General features: G+C 64.3%; 1 protein-coding gene across 4 annotated transcripts in view; it reads right to left on the reverse strand.

The window, feature by feature from the left end:
• Window positions 1–415: 415 nt before the first annotated feature.
• The window catches only part of CASZ1 (castor zinc finger 1), a 143,974-nt gene continuing 133,274 nt past the window's right edge, over window positions 416–11,115 (reverse strand). For all 4 annotated transcript variants that reach the window (XM_059375427.1, XM_059375428.1, XM_059375429.1 and 1 more), the window contains 8 exons: window positions 10,492–10,646; window positions 10,265–10,387; window positions 8,995–9,333; window positions 7,269–7,467; window positions 6,404–6,575; window positions 4,577–4,728; window positions 4,228–4,369; window positions 416–1,568 (listed from right to left, as the gene is read on the reverse strand). In XM_059375427.1, coding sequence (XP_059231410.1) covers window positions 424–1,568; window positions 4,228–4,369; window positions 4,577–4,728; window positions 6,404–6,575; window positions 7,269–7,467; window positions 8,995–9,333; window positions 10,265–10,387; window positions 10,492–10,646 — 2,427 coding nt within the window. In that variant the 3' untranslated portion in view covers window positions 416–423. The remainder of the gene's footprint in view (window positions 1,569–4,227; window positions 4,370–4,576; window positions 4,729–6,403; window positions 6,576–7,268; window positions 7,468–8,994; window positions 9,334–10,264; window positions 10,388–10,491; window positions 10,647–11,115) is intronic.

Consider the following 11,115-nt stretch of genomic DNA (forward strand, 5'->3'; position numbering starts at 1 on the left):
CGGGGGCGGCTGCCCGGTGTCGGCGCCCGCCTGGCCCTGGGGGGTGGGGGCCCCTGCTCCTCGGTCCCACCCCGGACAAGAGCACCTTCTGTTTCCCTGAAGAAGAAGATCCCCGAAGTGCAGCCAGAGGAGGGTCGCTCGCAGCCTGTCCTTCCAGCCGCGGGCCTTGCGCCGCGGGCGGGGCGGGGGCGGCCCCGGAGCACCAGAGGGAGGCCCCCGCCTCTGTCCTGAGACGGACTCGGGGTCCGGAAGCACCGGCGGGGCCGCCCCGAGCCCGGCAGCGGGGGCGACCGTCTCGCTCTGGACCGAGGGCAGCGCTGCCCAGAAACAGCATCTCTTACGAAGGGAATCGCAGTGGCCACCAGGGCAGAGGGCGCGGGCGAGGCGGCCCCGGCCCCGGGCCCCCCCACCCCCGACGGCCGGTTAGGGCGAGGCTGCGGCGGGCGCGGGGGCCGCCAGCTCCGGGCTCCGCGCCCCGGGCCCCGCCGCCGCCGCCTCGGCCAGCGACTCCTCTGAGTCGGTGCGCAGGTCCTCGTCGTCGTCGTCCTCCTCGTCGTCGTCGTCGTCGTCGTCCTCGTCGTCGTCGTCGTCGTCCTCGTCGTCGTCCGCCTCCTCCTCGGGCAGCTCCAGCTCCTCCTCCTCGTCCTCCTGCGACGACTCCTCGGCCGCGTGGCCAGGGGCGGGCGCAGCGGGGCCATCGCGGGGCGCGGGGCCATCGCGGGGCCCGGGGCCGTCGGGGGGGCCGGGGTCGCCGGGATCGCCCGCGTCGCCCAGCCCCAGCGCCCCCGGCCCGCCGGCAGAGGCAGCGGCGGCGGCAGCGGCGGCGGCGGCGGGCGGCAGGAAGAGCAGGGCGCCCCCGGCCTCGGCGCCCAGCGACAGCGCCCCGTCCAGGCCGACGGCGGGGCCCGGGGACGCGGCGGGCGGCTCCCCGCGCTCCTGCTTCTCGTGCTTGCGCTTGTGCGAGTCCATCTGCGACATGCCCACCACCGTGTGGCGGCAGCCCGGGTAGGTGCAGTGGAAGTGCGAGCACTTGAGCTTGTACTTACAGTCGGGCACCGCGCAGTCGGCGCTCGAGCTGAACTGGCAGAAGCCCGCCGCGCTGATCACGTCCTGCTTGCCGTGGTGCTTGCGGTGCGCCGTGACCTTGGTGCTGTCGGTGCAGCGGAAGCGGCAGCGCAGGCAGTGGAAGTGCGTGCTGCTGCCGGAGAAGGGGCAGTCGGCGAAGTGGCAGCTGAGGGAGGCCTTGAAGCGCTTGAAGTCGTCCAGCACGAGGTTGTCCACGCGGTCGTGGTGCTGCGCGTGCTTGTACATGTGCGTGCGCCCGCAGAACTTGTAGCCGCAGTTCTCCCGCGTGCAGTGGTAGTGGGTGACCTTGAGCGAGAATTGGCATGCGGCATCCTTGCAGTCCTCGTAGAGGTCGAAGCGCCGGAAGCCCTCCAGCATCATGCCCTCGTCCAGCATCTTCCGCGAGGAGGCCGTCTTGCGCCTCTTGCCGAAGGGCGACATGTCCTCAATGATCCAGAAGCGCTTCTTGGCCCCGGAGGCTGTGGGCATGGAGATGGTGTTCCCTGGGGGAGGGGCGGGGGGAGGTCAGTGCCCCTGCGGCACCATTCTCAGCATGGCACCCATGCGGGCTCCCAGGGCCTGGCACCATGGCCAGGGGGTGCCCCTGGGGGGGGGGGTCACCGCCTTGGCTCCTGCGGCCCCAAGGGGGCTCTGGGGGCCTCTGCCCTCCCCCTCCCCAGAAGAGCCTGGGAGCCCCAGGCTTCCCCTGGCGTCATCCCGTGTCTGCAGGATAACGGCACAGGCATCCGCCTGGGGTGGCAGAGCAAGTAGCTGGGGCGGGGGGGGGGGGGATGTGGTGGCTGCTTCCTGGCCAGTTTGGGTGGGAAGTGAGGACACGTCCTGGTGCTAATTGAAGCTGAAGGGGGAATCTAGGTCGGCAGAGTATAATTACCCAGGTTGGACGAGGGCCAGGATGCCATCATGCACCCGCCTCTAATGAGGGACAAGCCAGCTCCTTCTCCGGCTGGCTAACCAGTTCCCCTGGCTGCCCACCTGTCTGCCCAGGGGACCAGCCTATTTGCAAAAGGGAGGCCAGGCACCCTGGGGCTGTTTGGGACTGTAACTCCCTGCCCCGAGGGACACCTTCCCCTTTGTACCAAAAGGTTCTTTAAGGTCTTGTTGGGGTCTTCTGGCCCCAGTTAGCCGGGAGAGGGCAGCTCTGCTGAGGGCCTGGGGCCAGAGCAGGGGTTCAGCCAACAGATGGGTGCCCATCTGTGCCCTCCCTCCTGAACCCGACTTCTTCCCTAGACTTAGGGTGCCCTATAGCCAGGGCTGCCTGACTGGCGGTGTGGCTCTTCTTCCGCTACCCCCTTTCTGGGATGCACCGTGGCCCCTGTGGCTGCAGGGTGAGGGGTGCGGCACAGGATATCTGGGAAGGGGCAGCCATCCTAGGGCTCCCTGCCCCCCAGCCTAGAAACCAGAGGGAAAGCTCCAGGGCCCAGCCCTAGCCAAGGTCAAGGGCGGGCATCCCTCCAGCCTTCTCCCATGTAGCTGCCCCACTCAGCCCACCGGGAACCTGCCTAGAAGGCCCAGCCTGCACGGCCCCACTGGGCTGCACCGTCCACTCAGGTATAGACCAAGTCACCCACCCTTAGCGGGTGAAACCAAGGTCTGCCATGGGTTGGGGGTGCCCAGCAGAGGACAAGGGACGGCCTGGGGCTAGGAGATCAGGTGTGTGAGCAGCAGCAGCTCTGGTTATGCTAGGGACAGCTTTCCATGGGCTGAATTCCATGGGTGGGGGGCCCTCTACCTTGCTCTCTGCCACAGCCCCGGGGCTGGCACAGTACTGGCCTGGCACTCGGGCAGAATGGGAGGCACAAATGAGTGAGGGCAGGTGCAGAGCCGAGGTGATGAGTACAGCGGAGGGGAGGGAAGGTAGGTCTCATCCTGGCACAGCATCGGATGTGTGGAGGTGGGGGGTGGGGAGAGGAGGTCCCTCTGCCCGCGAGCACGCCTGGGGCTGGGCCCTGAAGACCCCCTGCCTCTCCCTGCTTGGACCCAGGGATGGGGTTCAGGCCGCCAGGACCTTGCCTGGACCTAGTGCGGGCAGGTGTCGAGAGGAGCTGTCCATGGGGCAGGACTAGGCTCTCCGGTTTGGGGTTGGGGGTACTGGCACAAGGTGGCCTGGTCCTCGGCCCAGCAAAGCCACAGAAAAGGTCAGGTCCCAGATCTTGGCCTTGAGGGTCAGCCGGGGTGACAAACACCGGTGAGGAGGTGTGTGCGAATTACCTGCGGCGTCCTGAACTAGGGGTACGTCACTTTTTACTGGAGTTGGAGTGGCAGTGGCGGGCGGGAAGCGGGGGGGGGCTGCCGACAGGGTGGCCCAGACCCCGCGTGGCTCCGAGAGTGGCACTGAGCAGAGAGTATGAGAGACAGGGCGGAGAAAAGAGGCATGGGAGGGAGGGGAGGGGTGCCCGGAGCACGGCGGCTGAGAAGGATGGGGCCAGTGGGGGCTGCGGAGCCCCGCGGGCAGCCTCGTCGCCAGTGGCAGCAGGAGGAGGAAGAGGAGGAGGAAGAGGAGCCGGGCAGCCTGGAGAGGGTGGAGAAAAGCAGAAAAAAAAAAAAAAAAAAAAAAAAAGAAAACCAAAACAAAGAAAAAACAAACAAAAAAGAACCCAAATGAGAAACCCAATGGCAGAAGCAAGTATGATATGAAAACATGTAGACAGAGGAGGAGCAGAGAGGCAACACGAGAGAGCAGGGAAGGAGGTGGCGGGGCAGGGAGAGAACGGGAGGGGAGGCTGTGCAGGGTGAGGTCAAGGTGGCCTTGGGTGGGCCTGTGGCCCAGCCCAGCCTGGGGCGGAGTCCGGTCTGGGCCAGCGGCTGGGGTGGTGGGCCAGGTGCCTGGGCCCCCGGCTCTGGCATGTCCTGGCCAACCTGCCCTCCGGGCGGAGGGCTGTGCTACTCTGTTCGCGCTCAGAGAGGACAACCCAGGGTCCCCTCCTGGAAACTGAAGCCAAGGGCTGAGTGCGGGCAGGAGATGGCCTCTTCGACCCATGTCCCAAAGGCTCCCACCCACCCGCCGTGCCACACTCAGAGGCCGGCTCTGGCTCCCTCTGAGGCCACTTGACCATGACCCTCCAGTCCTCAGGGGGACCCAGCAGTGCCTGGGGACCTGGATGGAGGGGCCCGTCTGGAAGTCCCCAGGACCCCCGCACTCACCGGCCGCGGTGCTTTCGTTGCCCACCGGGGTGCTGGAGCAGCTCCGGTCCATGGTGGACGACTCGGAGGACACGGCGCCAGGGCTGCAGCCTGTGTAGTCCATGTAGTCATCCGTCTCCGCATCCATCAGGCTCGGGGGGCCCTGAAAGCAAGCAGGGGAGCCCTGAGGAAGCTGGGCTGGCGGCTGTGCTGCCCCCGGGGAGGTGGGCGGACTGTCGCTTCGGGGTGGTGTGCACGCCCCCACCTGGAAGCAAGAGCGGGCTGCCCCCGGTGATGCCCTGTTGCCACCCCAGCGCGAGGTGGGGGGGTGGCGGGGGTGGCGGCCGTCCCGCCCGGCCCCGGCTCTCACCTGGGCGGGGGGCGCGCGATCGAAGTTCTTCCCCAGCATCCTCCGCATGTGCTTCCGGGCGTGGGAGGTCATCTGGTGCTTGAGCAGGAAGGAGAACTGGCAGCCCTCCCGGATGCAGTGGAAGTGGCTGTTCACCTGGTTGTACTTGCAGCCTGTGGGCAGAGCCCCGCCGGGCCATGAGCGCCCGCCACACCTGCTGCGGGTCACAGCGTCTGGGCCCCGGGGAAGTGTGGCCCGCGGTGAAAACGGCGTCCCCCCACCTCCTCCTCCAAGGGCTTGTGCTCCACCATCCCCGGGGGCATGAGGGCATGTGCCATGGCAGGCTGGGCCCCCATCCCCGGCCCCTCCTGGGGCTCCAGGCGAGAGAACTTAGTGACCCATCCACCAGGTCAGCCCCCTCCCAGCAAGCGAGATGTGTCCCCTAGTCCCTTCTGGGGAGCCCCGGTGCCTGTCCCCGGCTCTGTTTAGGCCTCTGCCCTGCCCCCACCCACCTCTTGGCTCTGGGCTGAGAACAAACAGCAGGCAGGGCTGAGCCAGTGTCGGCACAGGGCAGGTGAAGGCCTGCCCGTCTCCATGGCACCGGGGCTGGCCAGGTGTCTTATATCACCCCCCAGCTTTGTTTGGCCCCAACTACCACCCAAACCCCCCAAAGTTGAGTAAATACAAACAGCTACAGAGCACCCCGACACCTGTAAGCTGAGCCCGAGGACAGCACGGGCCACCGAATATTGACATCTGTTGCCACGGTTACCAACCCTCTCCGGGGCCATGAATTCTTCTTGAATTAATACTTGAAAGAAAAGGTTTGTTCCCTGTCTTTCTCTGGCAGTCGCCCCGGGTGTCTCACCCTCTCCCTCTGGAAGGGGCAGTCAGCAGAGGCAGCAGCCACACCTCGGCTCTGGCCACCTGAGTCCCAGCTGGCCCAGCCTGCGCCCAGAGGTCTGCTTGCCTGCCTCACAGCCACCTGCCTTCCGGGTTCCAGTTTGTTCTGGCAGATTCCTGCCCGACCTCAGCAGGCCTGGGAACATGTGGCTCTATCCTGAGGCACATGGGTGGGCTTGGCCTCTGCCCGCTCATGGTGGAGCCCAAAAGACACCCCCACTCAGGGGCCCTGGCTGGGGGCTGTGGCCGGCTTTCCAGCTGAGGGCCCAGCTCTCAAAGCAGACTCCGTTCCCCGGCATCTGCTGAGAAGCTCAGGGCACATGTGGTCTCCTTCCCGACCCTACGGCCACCTCCCTCTGAGTCGCCCAGGTCGCAGACACTGGGCTGAATCACAGTGCCCCTGCCTGTCCCACCAGCTCCCCCCGACCAAGCACCGTGCTGGCCAGAGCAGACGTTCTAAACACTGCCTCCCACCAGCCCTGCCACTTCCTGCAACAGTGCGCTCCACACACAGCCGTCCCTCGATAACGCGTGCTCCATGACCATGGGGGCAGACAAAGCAGGGTCCGCTCTGGACCCTGCACTTGTAGTGCAAGCCCGGGAAAGAGATCCTAGGGCGGCCCACTTTAGGAACTCCTACGTTACCCGCACGGCCCCAAGGGAAAAGGAAAGAGCAGCAGGTTCAGGGCCTGACTCTGCCCATGTGGCATTTTCCCCGGGAGATGTGGGGGGTGGTTGGGGCACTCCAAATCACCCTCGCCCCGATTCCAGGGCTCTTTGTTTGGATGGTTTTCCCCATGTGACAATGTCCAGCCTGTGAGATCTGGGATGTTAACGAATCGCAGAGCCTGAGAGGCAGGGAGGAGAGGTGGTACCAGGAGAAGGGGCCAGAGCTACACCCCGCCACCTGCCGCAAGCTGCCGCCCCAGTCCCGGCTGCCAGTACCTAGCCTGCCACACTCTTCGCGCTTGGTGAAGTACTTAAACCCGTTGGCCGCCCGCCGCTCGGCCTTCTCATGCTTCTTTATGTGCCATGGCAACTTGGTGGTGATGTTGGTCACGAAGTAGCAGCCGGTCCGGAGGCAGTGGTAGTGTCCGCGCATCCGGAACTCGCAGTGCTGCAGGAAGGGGCAGGGGGCGGTCAGGAGCAGGCCAGTAGCAGGCCAGTAGCCTCTCTGAGCTCCCACCTGGCCCCCGCCTCTGGGCCATGGCAGGCCCTCCTCCGTGCTCAGAATCAGGAAACATGATCAGGTACAGGCCTTTCACGAGTCCAAAAGCAGTATGTCCCTTTTGTCATTTGACTGAAACATCGACCTGGTGATTTGCCCACCACCACTGATCTCACACCCGGAGCAGACATCACTAATCTATCCCCGTGCTCTTTCCCGCATCACTCAGCTCTGGGATCAGACTCCTCCTCAAGGTGTTCTGACAAACAGCCCCTGCTAGTCTCAGGGTAGGCCTTCATGAAGGTGAACCTGATCTGCCCTTCCTGCCTGTGGCATGGACAGTTCAATCTCTAGCTGTCCAGTGGGCAGGCATCTGGGGAGAGGGAGCACAGTTCCAGAGTGGGTGGAATGATATCAAGCAGAGAGCAGTGGTTCAGCATGAGGTCCCCACTGAGGGCTAGAATGACGTGACGACCCTCACCAACAGAGCCCCAGTTTGGACCCCTGCCCAGGAGCCTCCAAGGGCCCAAGGCCCCACGGCCCCATTTCCAGGGCGGAGGGCGTAAGGCAGGAATCCCTGCCGGGCGGAGCTGGTCCCAGGCCCCGCCCCGGGCCCCAGCCCTCCCCCGCTCCCATGCTAACCTGGTTGGGGCAGAGACACTGCAGGGAGTAGTATGCGAACTGGTCTCGCACGTTCACCAGGTTGTTGCTGGGGTTGATGTGGTCCAGGCAGTGCGACTCGGCCTTGCCGGAGGTTTTACACACGTACTTGCAGTTCCCAAAGAGACAGTGGAAGTGGAACTTGTTGGCATACTTGCAGTCCGTCGTGAGGCAAGGGTCGCTGGAATGAAACCACAGCCCAGAAGGTCACTGGCAGTGCCAGGGCCCTCCCTTCTGACATCCTGACATTTGTCGTGTCGGGGTTTTGCTCCCTCATCCCCCGTGGCGCAGCCCAGAGGATGGCCCCTGGGCTGCCCTTCTGAGCAGCAAGTGGCTTTGGCCAGAGGAGACTACAGATCCCAGCATGCACTCCTGCCTTCTTTTTGGACTGGATGGGGCAGGAAGGATTGCACTGTGCAGGCTGCCCAGAGCATTGCATGCTGGGACACGTAGTTTCCATGGCCACACCTCAGGATTATAGATAAGGACGGCTGCAGTAACCTCTTGGATGTGAAAATGAGAGATGGTGCTGCCAGCCCTGGCGGGGGGCCAGTGAGGGCCTGGCTGGCCTGGCACAGGCACTGCCCTGGGTGTGGCTGACTGACAGGGTGCAGATGGGTGGGCAGCCCTACCAGGAAGCTCAGCTACCACGGGGCCCTGGCCATTGGGAATGTGTGCCTGGTGTTGGGTCCTGCCGAGGCGCACGGCTGCCGGGGGCCCCCCAGGGTTGGCCCAGGATGTGGGGCTCCCGTCCACTCAGAGGACCTCACAGGCCGGCTGAGTGGGGGAGCTCGGGGAGCAGAGGGGTGCTGGGCCAAGCCCCCTTGCTGGCTGGCCCCAGGAGCAGCAGCCCTGCCCCACGGCCTGCCCCATGGTCGGGCAGACAGGTGGGGAGGACGCTGTACGCTGGCCTTCCACCCTGGCCCCGGGCATGGCTGGTGCCACGGGGGCCCCGGGGTGGGCACCTGGCCATACTGTGGCAACTACGAGGGCTGCTGCGGAGGGGAGGCGGAGCGGAGGAAAGGAAGCCCGGGGAGGAACGGAGAGGAGTGCGGGACCTTCCATGCCATGGCCCAGCCCCAGGTGCTCAGAGAGGGAGGACAGCTGCCACGCAGGCCATGTGTGTTCACATCCAATTTATTACTTTTATTGAGAACAGGAAACCGCACACATAACGATACAGAGTCACCGTTCTCGCCACAAGGCACCACCACCATCCAGTGAGGAGGGGCCCTTCCACCCCTGAGAGCTCAGGCCATCATGCAGATGGGCGCGGGCCCGGGGGGCGCCTAGCCCCCTCGCCCCCACCCGTGACTTCTCTTGTTCTGTAAAGGGTCGGCCATGAACACGAGCCACCGAGACCAACAAGGAGGCCCAGGGCAAGACGCAGCCCTCCTTGCGAGGCAAGGACTACCACTCCCAGCCCACCTAAGCTGGTCCTCGCAGTGTCAACACTGCCCCTCTGGAACAGCGGCCACGACCACCACCATCTCCCCCCACCCCAGCTGGCTGCTCTGGGAACAAGCGGGGAGGTCCAAGCAGCAGCATCTTTGGCTAGAAGGACATTGCCCGGTGACGGTGTCCCAGAGAGGCTGGGGACAGCCAGGGCTAAGTGCAGGGTGAGGAGTTGGGTCTCGGCTGCCCTTGCTAGCACCTACTCCCGAGACATGCGGGGGACGCGGGACTCCCGGCTCATCGAGGGACTCACTTCTCCTGGAACTGGAGGAATCCGGGTTTGACCTGGGGCTTGGCGTTTTCTAGAGAAGTCGTTGCCAAGGGCGAAGTGGGCAGGTGAGGCACTGACGCTGGAATCTGAGGCATCTGGGGGATGGTGGAAGCCAGCTGCTTCCAGGCGAGCAGCGTGGGGGTGGAGGGCACGGTGGCCGGGCTGGGAGTGGGACCCTCCAGGGAGGACACTGTGGCTGTGGTGACAGGAGGCGCTGGAGGGGATGACGGGGCCAAGGCAGGTTTGGTCTCAGCAGCCGAGGTGGGGAAGGAGGCCTCCGTGTTCCCCTTCACTGCTCCTCCCTCCGTCCGGAAGTGGAAGCTGCAATAGGCCGGAGCCACGTCTCAGGTGGGGAGTGACAAGGGCCCTGAGCAGCTAGCCTTTCCTGGGGTCTGATCTCATCACAAATCTTGGGGCCCAGTGTCCCCCCGCCAAGTCTCCAACCCTAGGCGTGATCCTACCAGGAAGGAAGGACGGACAACAAGTGGTTGTATCCTCTGGGCCTGAACTTGGGCTCCTGGCTCTGCCCTAACTGCACCTTCCCACCTGTGACCTTCCTGCTGTGGCTGTCCCTAGCTCCTCCCTACACGGAGTGGGGCAGGGGATAGGGACACCAGGCCCTGGTGCACAAAGTTCATGCTTCCAGAATCTGCTCTGAGAATTAAAGGTGGGTCTCAGCCTTCGGCGAAGCTGGCTACCTGCAGATGAGCATCTGGGGCTGCCTAAGAGGAAGCAGAGCCCAAGCGAGGGTCCCACAGCCTCGATCTGTTTGAAATGTCCTCAAGTTCTGGGTTCAGTTATGCTGGGCGGCTGGACTGCTGCTTTTCAGCTCAGTGGGTTTACAAATTAATTTCATTATCTTTAGGTCAAAGAGAATCTACAAATCTACAACTGTGGCTTAGAAAGATCTTCACCCAGGGTCCCTGCCTGGTCAGAGCAGGGTCTCTCTGGCTGACTCTGCAGGAAACATCTGTGGTCGGGCCGCACTGGGTGGGGGGCTGAAGCAGACCCTGCTCCAGGTCTCTAAGTGGGGCCTGGGCGGGCTCAGAGGGCCCTGCTGGGAGTTGAACTGGTGGAAGGGAGGGCAAGTCTGCCTTTTCCTCAGGCAGTACCTTCTAAGAAGCCAGCTCAGCTTCTGAGGTCTGGTGGGAGCTGCACACAGGGCAGCTAGAGGCCCGTACAGCCCCCGGCCCCACCCAGCCCGGAGTCCGGCTGGGATGAATGAGGCTGGGCCCCGGGGACCCCCACTCACTTGGCGTGCTTGATGGCCCCGTCCAGGGTGCTGAAAAGCGCGCCGCACTCCTCCACCACGCAGTGGAAGTGGGCCTTGTGCAGGAAGTCACACTGGGCGTCACAGAAGTCCTTGGTGCCAAACCTGGCAGAGGAACTGCTGGTCAGAGGAGACCCTGGGGGCAGTGGCCACCATGAAAGGTGGGCGTGGCCCTCCCTGCGCCTTTGCTCTGCCAGGAAACCCCTCACCTTCGAAGGTACACCTTCCAGGGCTCGGACAGCTTCTCCTGAACCAGCGCCTTCACAGCCTTGCCCAGGAAGGGCGAGGACTCCATGGCGGCACTGCCCTCTGCTTCTGTCTTGATGTTCAACAGGCTGCCGAGGTTGGGGTTGCCCTGAGACATCTGCGAAGGGCACAGGGGCTGTGCTTGAGGCTGGGGACCTCAGGACACAAACGTGGCTGCCCTGGGAGAAGGAAGAGCTCTGGGCCCCTTGGGCCTCTTGCAGCGGACCAGAGCCACAGAGAGGAGCGGAGACCTGGCCACAGCCAAGCCTGCTCTGAATGGAGGTCGCCGCAGGCAACGTGCAGCACTACCCTGGCCCCATGGAGATGTCCGGACTCCTCCACACAAGCCCCGGGGTGCTACGATCCATCACTCAAGTAAGGCCAAGACTCTGGGCACACACTCCAGCCTAGCTTTTCCCAGACTTCGTGGCTCCCTGGTTATTTTCCTGCCAGGTTTTCAAAAGAAGTGCAGGAGGAGGGGGGGAGCCCCTCTGAATTCCTTGAGAACAAGAGAAGGCACACAAAGGAGGAGCAGAGAGGGAGGGAGGGAGACTCACAGGGTGAGATCAAGATGGCTGCTGCTGCTG

The sequence above is a fragment of the Mustela nigripes genome, chromosome 14 (assembly GCF_022355385.1).
Source record: "Mustela nigripes isolate SB6536 chromosome 14, MUSNIG.SB6536, whole genome shotgun sequence".
Lineage (NCBI taxonomy): Eukaryota > Metazoa > Chordata > Mammalia > Carnivora > Mustelidae > Mustela > Mustela nigripes.